At 41.3% G+C, this 15,163-nt stretch overlaps 1 protein-coding gene across 6 annotated transcripts in view; it reads right to left on the bottom strand.

The window, feature by feature from the left end:
- The window catches only part of Osbpl8 (oxysterol binding protein like 8), a 132,645-nt gene that overhangs the window by 14,374 nt on the left and 103,108 nt on the right, over positions 1–15,163 (bottom strand). For all 6 annotated transcript variants that reach the window (XM_057757626.1, XM_057757631.1, XM_057757627.1 and 3 more), the window contains 7 exons: positions 12,634–12,715; positions 9,869–9,967; positions 9,127–9,223; positions 7,719–7,817; positions 4,272–4,369; positions 2,214–2,303; positions 313–449 (listed from right to left, as the gene is read on the bottom strand). In XM_057757626.1, coding sequence (XP_057613609.1) covers positions 313–449; positions 2,214–2,303; positions 4,272–4,369; positions 7,719–7,817; positions 9,127–9,223; positions 9,869–9,967; positions 12,634–12,715 — 702 coding nt within the window. The remainder of the gene's footprint in view (positions 1–312; positions 450–2,213; positions 2,304–4,271; positions 4,370–7,718; positions 7,818–9,126; positions 9,224–9,868; positions 9,968–12,633; positions 12,716–15,163) is intronic.

Below are 15,163 nucleotides of genomic sequence, written 5' to 3'. Positions count from 1 at the left end.
CCACAGGCAGGTACCAGATCAGGAAGCAGGAGCCAGGTAGAAACTGAACTACGAATTGGTTCTACGAATTGGTTCTGCAAACAGATATTTAGAGCACTGGAGTAGGAGAGAGAAACCAGGATATTTCCGTTCTGAGCTGCAGAGAAACAAGATGATCTGTGAACTATTTGTGTCACATACACCAACACAGAATGCTCTCCGTTCCACAAATGACAAACTCAACAGCATATAGAGAATAGTGTGGCTACATTATTATGCAATTTGAAATAGTCCTTAATGTTCATGAAGCTAGCTAAAAAATTGTTTACTTACTTTTCTGATTCAAAATCGTCCTGTTCTTCAAATTTCACAGTGTGCCTTATTAATCTCCACTGTTTGATGTCAGGTGTTGGATTCCAGAAAATCTCTGAGTTATCAGTCTTCTTGTCATTAATGAAAACTTCACTATCCTATATTTAAAGGAATTAAACATCAATATAGTTATCTTTATCTAGAAGAGGACTACAAAGTATTATAAAACAAATGTAACTAGTACATTTCTCAAAGTCCCAAATTCTTTCCATTTGTATAAAAATAGTTTCAATAAGTAATTCCAATCAATTAGAAAAACAGGCTGATTACATAGAATGTTCATGAAATTTTTGCTCATTTAACAAATTTCAAACATTACAGCCAAAGCCTAAAGCTTCAAGTCTGAACTGCTGCAGAAGATCATAGTGGGATACTGTGGACAATGTAGGAAATCAAATTACTGAAAAATTTCTGAGACCCTTAGCGTTAAAAATTGAACACAATCTTAGGCATTTTAAGCCGGGCGGTGGTGGCGCACGCCTTTAATCCCAGCACTTGGGAGGCAGAGGCAGGTGGATCTCTGTGAGTTCAAGACCAGCCTGGTCTACAAGAGCTAGCTCCAGGACAGGAACCAAAACCACAGAGAAACCCTGTCTCGAAAAAAAAAAAAAAAAAAAAAAAATCTTAGGCATTTTATATTTGTAGAACACCTATTTTTCCAGGTGTGGTGATGTACGCCTTTTAATACCAGCACCCAAGAGGCAGAGGCAGGCGGATCTCTGTTAGTCTGAGGCCAGTGGGGCTGCAACATGAGACCCTGTCTCAAAAAAAAAAAAAAAAAATGACAATGATGGCTAATCAGTGTTCCAAATAATACTCAGATAGGAAGTCAATTATAACATTTTTTAAGGAACCAGGGAGATGACTCTATGGGTAAAGGCAATTGCCACCAAGCCTGACTACCTCTTCCTGAGACACACACAATGAAAGGAGAGAACACACACACACACACACACACAAATTTAAAAATAAACATTTTGCAGAACCTATGTAGCCATCGGCCGAGTCTACATATATATAGCTTCATTTTCACCCTGTTTTTTGCTTATTATATGCAGAATAGCATATACTTAGTGTTTATAGTGAAAATGCATCTAAGAAATATACCATAATCCATTTCAGTCACAAAAGCTCCTTGTAAGGAATTATATAAATGTGAATCTAGATTGGCAGAGGAGTAAACCAAAGCCAGTGCTTTTATATACTACTGCACCTTCCCGTCTTCCTCCAAAGAAACATGACTCTAACTGGAACCAGTCAAGTGCTGCGCAGCCAGGTCCCGGGGCTCAGTTTTCTTAGCTCACTGCAAACACTTCAGATTCAGATGCTCTCTGTGTTAGTTTCCTTCCCTTTCAAATGGGCACATATTCTGTATGTGTCAGTAGGAAGGCTCAGCTACTGAAGGTGCTTGCTACCAACTGTGATGGCCTGATCTTGATTCCTGGAATCCTCATGGGAGAACAGGAGCCCTGGCTCCAGTAAGCTGTCCTGTCTTCCCCATGTGTCATGACACACACGCACGCACATGCACAGACAAACATACACAGAGATTAAATAAATAAATACAATTAAAAAGGGGCATCTATGTGCCAAGTTTATGCAATCCAACTACTTATTAAATGATAAATACAAGCTACATACTTAATAAAGTATATAGTAAGTGCCATATGATAGCTACTTCTACTCATTTAAAGTCTTAAACATAAAACATTAAATAAAATAAAATGTCACTGGGAACAGAGTAATACCAAAATACCTGCCTTTAAGATGAAGTTTATTTAGTGATACTTTTGCAATATGATTGTCTATTTTCTCCATCAGATCTAATTAATTTTGTAATTATAACATATAAAAATACTTACCCAATGGCCTTCCAAAGTAGCTAGGACTTCTTTTCCCAATTTAAGTTTCCCTGATATTTGATTAACATAATCACTACTTCCTAGAAATGGCTTTAAAAAAAGAAAATATTGAACATTTTTATTATATTTATATATACTGTAGATAACTATACATCAAAAAAAGAATTATATAGTTAGTATATTCTTGAAAGTAAAAACAGTGAAATCCTGACTCGAATTTAAGTTAGAGACTTTTAATAAAAACAAATATGAATTATGACTATGAAATATAGTTAAAAATAGACTGTGAAATCTAAATAATTCAGAATGATCACATGAGTATAAAGACCTGTAGTCCATGCAGTAGGAGTGCACCAGGACTGAGCCCATCAATGTGCAACACACCAAGAAAAAGAACTCAGAAAACTGAGGGAATTAAAAATTTTGAAAACAATTCTTCCAAAAAATAAAATCAGAAGCAGGACACTTTGGGTCACTGTTGTGGGACTATGCTCTTGTACACTGTAAAGATTTGTCACTTGCATTGGTTTAATAAAATGCTGATTGGCCAGTAGCCAAGCAGGAAGTATCGGTGGGGCAACCAGAGTAGGAGAATTCTAGGAAGAGGAAAGGCAAGATGCAGTTGCAAGCAAGAAGGCAGAAGAAACAAGATGAGAATGTCTTATTGAAAAAATGTACCAAGGTACGTGGCTAAACATAGTAAGAATTATGAGTTAATTTAAAAGAGCTAGTTAGTAATAAGCCTGAGCAATAGACCAAACAGTTTATAATTAATATAAGCCTCTATGTGTTTCTTTGGGACTGAACGGCCAAGAGACCAGGCACTACAGAAACTTTCATCAACAGGTCACTACACTGTCTTACTAATGCCTTTCCTCACAGACACAATTTTGATGTTTCAATACTTAATGATATGAGTAACTGTTTAAGACCACTTTAATCATGATTTTCAAACTAGTATCTCCACATTTATAAAATTGGCAAAGCAAAGGGCACAGCATCAAATAATACATAAGAGTTTCTTTTCATTAGAAAAGAGATTCTGGTTACTAGAATATCAACATGGAAGCAATTAACACCTATTTTTAATAGTTCCTATTTTTTATCTGAACACAATGTACTAAATTATAACTGACATTGTGAAAATGTTTCAGACGTTCCGTTTGTTGAAGCAGACCGAATTTTCCAAAGATGGCTTCAACAGTACCTACTCATTTCCTCTCCGGCCCCCATGCTATTCTTCAGTGAGACCTTGCCAACCTCCTACTGAGAAGTGCGTCACTGCATCCCTCTTCCCCTGAGCCTGGGTGGGCGTGTAACTCTCGACAGAAGAGAGAAGATGCTGTAAATTTGGCTTCTAAGACTAGTGATGGAAGGAAGCAGAGTTCCCCGTGCTGCTAAGGAAGACCTCCAGCTGCCTTAAAGCTGCCAGGGAAAGGCCACATGAACGGGTACTCAGAGTAACAGCTGTGGCCTTTCAGGTATCAGACTCACAAGTGGGCAAGTCTTGGATTCTGGTCTCAACTAAATCATTCATATTTTCAAGATTTCCTGATACCCAACTTTTTAAGAGAAAAGCCATCTCCAATATTATCTATCCAAATTTTTGGCATGAAAATCTGATAAAGAGTAGCACATGATTATTCTCAAGCATGTGAGCTAAAATAACTTTTTATACAGAAATAGGAACTAATATGAAATTGTCTTACTGTAAGCAACCACAGTCTCAATTCATATCTACTTTCTGGGGTTTCATAAAGCAATGTTTTAATTCACAGAGATATTTCAATCATTTAAGTTTCATTTCCTCTATAGCAGCAAGCTATATCATCAGAATTAAAAACAAAAGGAACGGTGGCTTTCATGCTAATTTGTATCTTCCAAGGCTGTCTCCGGCTAAACCAAGATACCACAGAGAATGCCCTTGGATGTATTTCTCTTTGATCTGGCATAAATCATGTTTTTATATTTAGTTCTTATTCTACAACTAATTTGTTTTTTTGTTCAATATTTACAACACAGCTTCCCCTTAATTAGGTAATAGCATCATTTACTAACCTTTAGCTTAAATTCAAGTATTGCACTGTATCCAGTCTTTTGGCAGGTAATATTGACAGTCCCACCAAGCTCCAATGTCATTGTGCCATAAAGAATTCCTAAAGAAAAGAGACAATCAACAGAAGCTCAAAGGCAGAGTCACTGACACAAAATAAGCAGGGCTCTGTAACTGATATACTAGGAGAAACATCCGCCACACTCAACAAAAAATGTGTAGTATGGACATAAAATTTGTTTTAGAACATAAGAAAGCACATTCACGTCATGCTTAGTTGGCAATTCTACAGACTTTCTATTTAATGTACAGTGGTGAGCCAATGAGATGAGTCGGCATGAGAAAGCACTTCCTGCCGTACCTTGGGATCCGAGCTGGCAGAAGAAAAGATCCTACTCCCACAGTTACACTCCGGCAACCACAGTCAACCACACAGGCAGCCCTCAGGCCGACGCCCACCGTGCTTTGTGGCATCTCGTGGACAGGCCTGTGCGTGAACTGCTGCTGAGGCAGGACCAGGCCAGCCAGGGCTGTGACATGCTTTTCTGTGGAAACTGGCTGGTGAATGCGGGCTGCTGTGGGACACTATTCTGAGGTGAAGGCTATGAGGAGCCGTTCAGAGAACGCATGCTAAGGCTTCATTCAGTGGAGCCAGTGGTGGCTGACAGTTGAATGGCAGTAAGTCGGTGACATATAATGAAGATTAAAAGTCTGAAAACATAAGTGTTATGTGCTTATCATGTTATGTGCTCTTTAGTTGATGGGCACACTGTGTGAGAGACTCGGAATAACGTCACCTCATTACCTTCCCTAGAAACCATGGCTCAGGATGTGCTAATTCGGGGTTTCTTGTCGCTCTATAGAGTGTGAGAATTACACATACAAGAACCAACTCCAGGAGAGTTAAGCCACAGAACTCCTATTTTATAAAATAATTTGTGAAACTTAGCAATATAGAAAACACACAGAAAATCTTGCTTTAAAAAAATTCCCTGTGCTTTAATCTCATTCTGTAGAGTGGGCCCTATACTTCCCAGGACAGCACAGTAGAGCTAGGGAGCCGGCCTCAGGACGAGAGAGTAAGAACTTAATCCCACAGCCTGTCACACGGTGGTGTGGGTGAGGGAGAGACACCCCATGCTGCTCACCACCTCCTGCATGTGGGAAAAACCGGTCCGTGGGGCACAAGAGTGGGAGAGCTGATCCTGGCGCTCCCCAGCTGCAGGGTGGCCCTGCATCTAGCTGACAGAGGCTCAGGTGACCCCGTGCTGGGAATGTGCCTAGGAGATCTGGCTCTACTCCTCTGCCACACGCTGCCTGTGGCCAGTGGGAGAGCTGGCCCTGAGGTCATCATGGTGGGAGAACTGGCACCGTCCCCACTGGCAGCCGCACATGGGAGAGCAGGTTCTGCACCTTGCCTGGACAACGCAATAGAGCTGACTGTTGACGGGGTCCAAGTGAGAGGCCTGCAGGGCATGAGAGCAGGACTAACCCCCACCCCCAGGCCATGTGGTGGCATGGGTGAGAGGAAAAATGCTTCCCTTCCCCTTGACACCTGGGACAGGTGAGAGAGCTGGCCCTGCCCCTCACCATCAGCAACACACAGGAGAGTAGGCATGGCATTTGGCCTGGGTAGCACACTAGAGCTGAACCTGTTGGCAGAGGTATAAAGGGGGCTGCCCCTGCCCCTTCCCTCATATGCCATGGGACGTCAAGGAGCGACAGGTGGTAGACCCGACCTCAGGGGCATAAGAATGGAAGAGCTGGTCCTGCACCTCCCCAAGGGCAGTAATCTAGAGAGTGACCCTTGCAGCTGGCCTGGGCAAAACAGTAGAGCTGGCCCTGGTGGTGTGTGTGGAGGGGGGAGCTGGACCTGAGCGTGTGGGAGCAGGAGACCTGGCCCTGCTCTTGCTGCGTACTCTATGGGTTAGCTAGCTGGAGCAGAGCTGGTGATGATGAGGGAGAGCCGGCAGGCTGACCAACTCAGCTACTACCCAGGCTCAGAGTCAGGGTTACAGGGTAGCCCACCCAACACCCACCTAATCTATGAAGTGTTTGAGCATATGAAAGGACCGAACCTGAAGATCCAACACTATAGAATCTCCATGACACAAGACAACAAAAGTATATCCAACACGAGTCCAGTGAGGGCTCAGTATCAAGGCCTCAAACCAGACCAATGACTCATTGCAAAGAACACTTAAAGTAAGGATGTACAGACTATGAGACTCACTGGACTCACGTGCCAAGATTTTTTCATTTGTTTTTGCTGTTGTTTTGTTTTTTATTCTTTGTTTATTTTTGGTTTTTACTTTTAAATTTTGTTTTGGGGGGGGGTGCAAGGGTAGAGAGGATGGAAGGAAGCAAGGGGACAGGGAGATGAGAGGGACTGTGATTCATAATGTGAAATCCACAAAGAACCAATAAAAAACTTAAAAACATGGATTCCTATTCATTTAAAATGGTATGCATTGCAATTCATTCCTATTTTAAGAACTATATACAAAACTCAGAGTATTATCTAGCTTTGCCAAATAAAAGCTAGGTGTTGCATCACTCAACAGTGACCTCAACACTAGGGAGACTGAGGCAGGAGGATCCTGAGTTCAATGGCAGCCTGAGCTATACTGCAAGGTTATAACTCAAAGAAACCGAAATCCAAATTAAGGAAAAGAAATTGTCAAACCAGAGTGAAGAAAAACATTTAAAGGACTTGATGAATTGAAAAACAGCAGACGGAGCTGGAGAGATGCCTCTGTGGTTAACAGTAATGACAGTTCTGGTTCAATTCCCAGCACCCACACGGCCGCTCACAACTCCCTGTAACTCCAGTTCCAGGGCTTCTGACACCCTCACACAGGCCACTCTCACACAAAACACCAATGCACACAAAACACCAATGAATAGAAACAAACATAAATCATTAAAAAAGAATAGCAGGTTAAACTTTATACAGGGTGTATAAAGCCACAGCATGAAGTGGCTTCCAAGAGTTCTGAAAAAGGCAGATTAATTTAATTACAAAACTTACACAGGAGATAAATGCAAGGAATCCCATTATCGCAACTAAATTTCTTTTTTCTTTCTTTCTTTTTTTTTTTTTCGAGACAGGGTTTCTCTGTAGCTTTGGAGCCTGTCCTGGAACTAGCTCTTGTAGACCAGGCTGGTCTCGAACTCCCAGAGATCCGCCTGCTTCTGCCTCCCGAGTGCTGGGATTAAAGGCGTGCGCCACCACTGCCCGGCACAACTAAATTTCTTACAATGGATCTATCACAAAAATAGGTAAGACTATCATGTGTGAGTGAATTCGTCACAGAAATAGTCCGCAAATAGCGATACTCTCAAGTAACTGTGGACCAAGGTTTTCAAACAAATATTCACATACACTTATTTACAACAAAAACAAAACAAAAAGCCAAGAAACACTTGATATAGGTATGGAAAACATTTACCTTTACAATGAGCATACGGCATTGTCATTACATAATCTTCACCTCTGTTCAAGAAAGTTAACCGTGCTTCTCCCTCTAATATCGCAGACAGTGAGTTTCCTAAAAAAGGATTGTTACATTTCACAAAGCTAATCCAACCATTCAAAACAAAGCATATTATTTGGGACATCTACATTCCTCCAGGAGAAATATTTAAAATATCTCCATCTTAATGCATGTGTGAAAAGACATACTCATCCCCTCATAACTAAAACATTTCTTGATTCATACTCCCAATCTTAAGAGTATTTTCAAAAGTCTGCAAATATTTATGCACAACCATGACTTACCCCTATCTCTACATCAACTTTTCTAGATTCCGACATGAGAGATGCCGGGAGATATATGCCTAATAGGCTACTTCATAAGTTATACACCACTTCTTCAGATGTCTTTACTCAAAGAAAAATAAATGAGAATTTTTTTAAACTTTAAAGTACCCTTGTGAACTCTGGATTATTGCATATTATAAAGAGCAAGCCCTGGTGCACATAAGTTCTGTTAGCACATAAGAAAATAGAAATCAAAGTGCAGAAGCAATGCCTGAACATAAGCCATGCACCTGGGGCTCAGTAGAAAATGTCTATGAAACAAATGCCCACTAAAGCCAATTACACTGTAGCTGGGGTTGGGGTAGGGGCTGAAGCGAGAGGGGAAGAAGTAATATCAATACAGAACATGTGGAACGTTTGAAAAAAAAAAAAAGAGAAATCCAATCCAAATCAAAAGAAAGTTAAGCAGAGGGAACATCTTTAAAAACAAAAGTAACGAACCAAGTCCTGACGGAAAGTGTTATACTTTAGATTTCCTGTTGCAGACTAGTTTCTGACTCTCTCCCCTCTCGTGTAATAAAAATTTAAACTTCTGTTTACATATTTTATCTTTTCTATTTTACCCTTACATTTGATTTCTCCCAGGTTTAAAATTCCTTAGTTGAATTTAATTCTCTGAGTTTTTAATAGTATGTTATTTGGCCGAAGGTTAGATATTATTATTGAATGACCTAGGACCAAACTGAATTCTTTCTATACTCAAAGACTAAAAGAGAAAGATCAATTCCCTCAAGTATAGGGAGACAAATCTAAACAAACTGATGAAGGTAAAAACTGCATAAACCCACTGTGTACGAGAGAGACACATAGGTACTCACTGTGTGTTCCCACAAGTAATGCTTTTACACGCTTGTTAGAAGTTAGATAAAACGTGCCTTACTTCTAAATGTGCAAGGTTAAACAGGAGACAGGATTAAAGACATGCTTAAATGACATGAATTCCTTGCCAAAATGACAGAATTAATTTATTTACAGATAAAAACTCACCAGGAAATACTACATTTTGGAAAGCACAGTTTAGGACAAGGGAAACTCACCATAAAACTTGGACTTGGCCAGGATGCTACCACTAAGGCAAAATCCATCTTTTCGGTTACTAACATAAAAGGCAGATATTGGTGGGTGATGGGACACCTATTGAACACAGGAAAGGTCATACACTTAAGAAAACAAGCATACTACTCTGCTAGCATCAAAAGTTCAAGTCTGAGAACGGGTGAGAAGTAACAGCTGGGAAGTGATGATGAATGTTAGTAATTACAGCCTGGATCTCCGGCTCCAAGGAAGCCTACCTCCTGGCATGCACACCCAAAGCAGGGTGTGAGTCAACAACATTTGTGTGGGAATGATAATATAGCATTTCTAATTTGAGATTATAACATAGCTTCCATGAGGGAGGCCTTTAGAACACCCTCTTCCTCCCCAAGCCCTCTCCTGCATGCACACGCACATACAGGTGCTTAAAGTTCCGAGTAACCACGTTTTTGTGCTGTAAAAAGTGTATGGAGGGGCCACATGCTGAGAAACTAAATTCTCCTCACAACAGCCATGGGATAATCATGGAAAGCAAGTGCCCACTCCAGTCAAAAGTAAGGATAAGTATAAACTGGCTGACATCTGATGACAGCCACGCAGACAGCCAACCTTGATGGGCTGTGACAGCCATGCTCACCAGTGTGGTCTGGAGCAGCAGCCAGTACTGCAATGTTCAGTGCCTATCAAGCCTTCCCTCACGAGCAGCTGAATAGCAGTGATTTACCAGGCTAGCATTTCTCATACCTGCTCAGCAATATAGAACGTTTTGCTGTTTGTTCTGGGATGAATCCATAAACAACGGAAAGTCTCACCAAGGATAGGATTATATGGTTTCTTCAGTCCCTAGTTAAAAACAACAACAAGAAACCTACAAGTTAAAAATTACAAACACAGTTTTAAGGTAAATTGCATTGTCTGGAAGACCACCTTATAATTCTTCAGAGTAATGAAATTTACATGAAATAAAAATATAGCTTTACTCAAGATATGGTCTAAATACAAACTTTTCAATTTCTGCCAGCAAACAACCTAAAGATAACATATTAAAAAGCAAAAACAAAAAAGAGCTCAAGAATTAATGGGGTGAAAATTACCAAAATATACTATAAGATTAAACATGTGAATATCTCAAAGAGTAATAAATAAAATAAAAAAATAAGAAAGCAACTCTTGAGATGCAGGACATTCCTGTAAAATGTTGTCTCAAGAGAGCAATGGTTGCTTAAAAAAATCCCACAACTTAAATTGACTAGTTCACCATCTCTATCCACGCATCTGCTGCATCTGGTCTATATTTTGGTTACTGCAATTAGTGCAGTAATGAACGTGGGGTGCAAATATCTTTTAACTATAAAGATTCCATCTCTTTTTTGTATTAGAAATGCCAGATAATAAAGTATTTGTATGACAACATCTCCATATTTTAGATTCTTTGAAATATGCCTAAACTTAAGTGGTTTTCCAGGTTCATACATGTAGTTCATAATATTCTTAGAAATAAAAACTAAATTTTCAAAATTTCTGTTTTGAGGTTCTTGCCATGAAATTCTACTGTGTAATAAGTCTCACTGCTTGAGCAGCACAATGCAAATGCACGGACTCCCGTAACTGAAGGAGGGTGGACACAGAGACTGTCCTATCATTAAGTTAGCGGCGGTGTTTCCATTGGTGGAAGCCGCCCTCCATTAGCTGTTCCATCGTTGTAGGTTAAAGCATTTTATTCTAGTCTCATAATCTTCCCGCCACGGTTCTCACTCCTGCTTTCTGACTGTTCTCCGTGGGGTAGAGGGATAAACTGGAACACAGAAAGGCTATCTTGGTTGTTGCTGTGGTCCACAGAATTATACACTGAGAATGCAGCTGACAAAATCACCAGGCTACCTATGGGGGTCACACATTCCAGTAGAGGACACCCGGTTTGCAGAGCTTTGGGGATAGTTATCTTCTGAACAGTCACTGTCATTTCTGTAACTCTTGTGAAGCTATAGCACTCCCCTTTCCATAGCAGGATTCGTCTCCCCAAAAAGTCTCGTCAGTGTATTAATCAATTATTGGGCATAACACCCTTGTACTGGTAACTGGATGGCTTCCCCCACACTGTGGGACCCTGGTGTGAAACCTTTGTGCTCACAGTCAAGTCCACATAGAGCTACCCCCACAATTCTCTTCTATGGCAGGACATCCAGCAAGGAGAGGAGCCTTGCAAACAGACCACACTCGGAGCCTCAAAGGACAGGCACCGAGGAGGCAGGCTGGGCATGCTGATTTCTCTAACATGGCCCCTGCTCTACCCTAACAAGCTATACGTGTTCTGTACTTCCCTTCACCTCAGTTACAAGATCTTAGTCTAGGAAATTAACTGTGTCTTCACCCCTAGAGTTATAGGAGGAAGCTTTGGATCACTCACTCAACCAGTCCCAAAGAAAGGAATTCCTTCTCACCAGGGTAGGGTGACAGTGGGTGCAAGCTCTCCGCTTAGCCCAGGGCTGGAAGCGGCAGCCTTGGGTTTTACACTACACAACCACAGTTTTTCACTTTGCTCTAGTGCTGAGAGGTTCCCTTTAATCAGCTAAGATTTAGTGGAAATACTAATGTGGATTAAGCCATTTTCCTCCCGCAGCTTACACTGGTTGCCATTGCTACCACAAGGCTATGGTCCCAGCCTCAGCGGAAGGGGAGAGGCTCGGAGACTGCGCAGTACTGCCACGTTTTCTTCCTCGTTTTTTCTATTTACCAACCACAGACTTCTAGCTTAACTGACCACGCAGATGTAGTTAACAGGCAAACTCCCTTTTCCCCCTCTTAGAAACCACAGCCCCTTCCTCTCTTTACCCTTTCCAGGTACACCCCCGATTCTTAAGAGCCATGCCCCCTCAAGACAGAAGTAAGACAATAGTTGCCCTCCTCTTTGTCAGCCTTATCTATCAACTTGGCCCTGAACAATGCCTGTCTGGTCTTCTTCCTATTGCCAGAGAATTGCTAATTGTGCCTGTGTGGGTCTATAAACTGGAAACCCGTGGGATCCAGAGAATGCTGGAAGAAAAAGAGTCACAAGGAGACCTGTGTGAGCAGACTCACTCCTTTCACCCTCGGATCCCTTTAGTATTTCCCTGCTAGCTGCAGCGCTCCTTCCTGATCCTGAGAGGTTGACTGGCCTGGTCCCCACTACACCCCGACAGGCTATAGTTCCCACACAGATGCTTTTTATTGTGTGACGTACGGAACACCTATCTATCATAATGACTAAGGAAATAAATGATCACAAATATGAACTGTTTGGACGCCCTTCAGAGTGCAGCTGGGTTTTCTGTGTGCTCGGGCAATGAGACGCTGCAGCAGGTGATGGCTCTGGTCTCCAAGTCTAATGACTTGTTTGATCCCCAAGACTCACAAGATATAAGGATAGATTGACCTTCACATTGCACCATGGCACCCAAATACCCATACAAATATATAAAGATAAATAAAAAGGAGGAAAAAAAGAAGCAAAAACATAAACATTACCTTACCTTTGGCTTTTTATAGAACCCTGACAAATACCATTTTACAACTTTCTTCAAACGGAAATACGGATTTTCTTCGAGAGCAGCCCTAAAAAACAAAATGGTAAATATAACCATTGTGTGCAATCACAAATTCTCTTTCATATTTACTATGATTTATAGCTAGAAACCTAATTCATGTGTAAGTAAACAATAAAACAGTCACGTAAATTTACTTCTAGAATACTTTCCTTGCTGCTGGAAGGATGGCTTCCTCTTCTAATAGGGACCCAGAGGTCCATTCCCAGCCCCTGTCCAGTGGCTCACAGCTGACAGCAACTCCCACTCCAGCCTCCTCCTCCAGCCTCTGTGGGCCATCTGCATTCATGTGCATATACCCACGCCCCCAACAAATACACATGCAATTTTTAAAAAACTATTAAAAATGAGTCTATAAAGAATCATTTTTTCTTTTTTAATCTGGTTACCTTATCCCAGGTTTCTGATTCTTTCATATACTACCTGGGACACTGCTGAATATTTTTGGAAGTTCCAAAGCAAAGTGTCCAAAATGGAGCTCAGGAGACCCAGGATTAACAAGGATTTTAGGAGACCCAGGATTAACAAGGAGCTCTGCGAATAACTGGGATTAAAAAGCAAACACTCTCTGCTTTCCGAGTTGGCTGGAGATGTAATCTCTCAACTTCCTGCTCAGGCCACCGGCTGCCATTGCCCTCCTAAGATTCTGGATTCCCACAAGAACCATAAGCCAAAAAAAAAAAAAAAAAAAAAAACAAAACTGGGGTTGTTTAACCCTAGTTCTTCCATAAAAATAAATATGGACTTTTGAGATTCATGCCTTGTGTGGTGCTGTGAAGCCCAGTCAACAGTTTGATTAAAGGGCTTCAGTACCACTTGCCAGCGAAGGAGCGCAGTGGCTGTTCCCCTGGTTGCATCTAATCTGCACAGTTGATATACACAGAAGAGAGAACAGGGGGCTGATGGTGGCCTTTCGGATCAAGGACTGTGTGGGTTTGTGTCCCAGCTACAAAGCTGAGGTTTCATGTTACAAGTGTGAAAGAAGAAAGAAGAGCTAAGATCATTTCAGTCGGCTGTGTTTTCCCGGCAGTCCCTCACCCTTACGTGCTAAAATTTCAGCCAACAGGGCTTGTCAATTACAGCCCTTCACTCTTCTGTGTGCTGTTACCAGACCACTTTCCACCTGAACCACTACCAGTGTGACATTTAGTCTACAGAACAATCTGCAGGAGCCATGACTCAGCGCTGAAGGGCTATAATTGGCAAGCCCTGTTGGCTGAAATTATTAGTTAATTTTCTGTTGCTGTGACAAAATACCAAGAAAAGTTACTGAGAGAAGAGTTATAATGGAATCCATCATGACATGGGAGGGGAGCTGGCCTGCCAGCAAGGAGCAGGAAACAGAGAAGGCAGACCAGAAGTAGGAAGAGGCGATATACTCTTCAAAGGCTTCTTTTTTAAAAAGACTCTTTTAGGAGAGAACTCAGCGGTTAAACACATGGGCTGTCCTGGCAAAGGACCTCAGTTTGCTTGCCTGTACCCAAGTCAAAAGGTTCACAACCACCTGTAACTACAGCTCTAGAGGCCATCTTCTGACCTCCATAGGTATCTACACTCATATGCCTGCATACACACACAACATACATAATTTCAAAAAAATATTAAAAAATAAAAATAGACAATTCTTTCAAAGTTTTTCTACAAGGGTAAATGAGCAAATATAAACAGTCCCACTTTATAAAAACAATGTAACTTCTATTTTTTTGTACCTTGGTGGCTTTCCAGAAACCATTATCATAAAACAGCAGATGACAATTAATATTCAAGGTGTCAACCACCAGAAGAAATCCCCTGATGGAAGAATCTCATTTGAGCAAGGTTATGAGACTAGGGACCCTGAAATGTCTTTTGTGTCTGCTGTTCCTTTACATGTTTGCCACTGCAACTTCTCTTTGCTATCTGGCACGGTGTGAGTGGATGTGGGGAGATTCCCCACTGGCATGTAATCTCATGAATACCTCCTGATCTACTGGGATTTTCAATCTGTGGATTGTCAAGAAGGTGACCCCTCCTTAGCTGTACTGTCTAACCGCTAATAATAATGTTAGCTTATACAGAGTTTTGATGAATAAGAATGAATACAAAGAGATGCTACGCAAGTGAGGGCTATAAGATCCCCCTCAGAGCTGTCTTGGATCACAGCTCAGCCTACATTAAGAAAACAGCTGTATTTCCCCAGCTGCCAGATAGTTGTACACTATTAGCTGATTTAAAACTTCAAAGTAGCTTTAGATGCCTTGCTAATGGGTTTTAAGATAAACTATTCCCAGATAAAACAGCCCAAGGACATATAACAAGCTGATGATCTGCTGAACTAAGGTAAAAAGCAACGCAATTGCTGTGCCAGTGTCTCTGCTAGGTCTGGCTGATGACCTAGCACAGTGATTAACTCTCTGCACAAATTCCTAACCTCAGGTTTATGGCTTTTGTTCAGATACACCACAAAGATTCTCTAACT

Source organism: Chionomys nivalis, chromosome 25, assembly GCF_950005125.1.
Source record: "Chionomys nivalis chromosome 25, mChiNiv1.1, whole genome shotgun sequence".
Taxonomy (NCBI): domain Eukaryota; kingdom Metazoa; phylum Chordata; class Mammalia; order Rodentia; family Cricetidae; genus Chionomys; species Chionomys nivalis.
The sequence above is the reverse complement of the archived record's forward strand: the minus strand, read 5'-3'. Positions and strand labels throughout refer to the sequence as shown.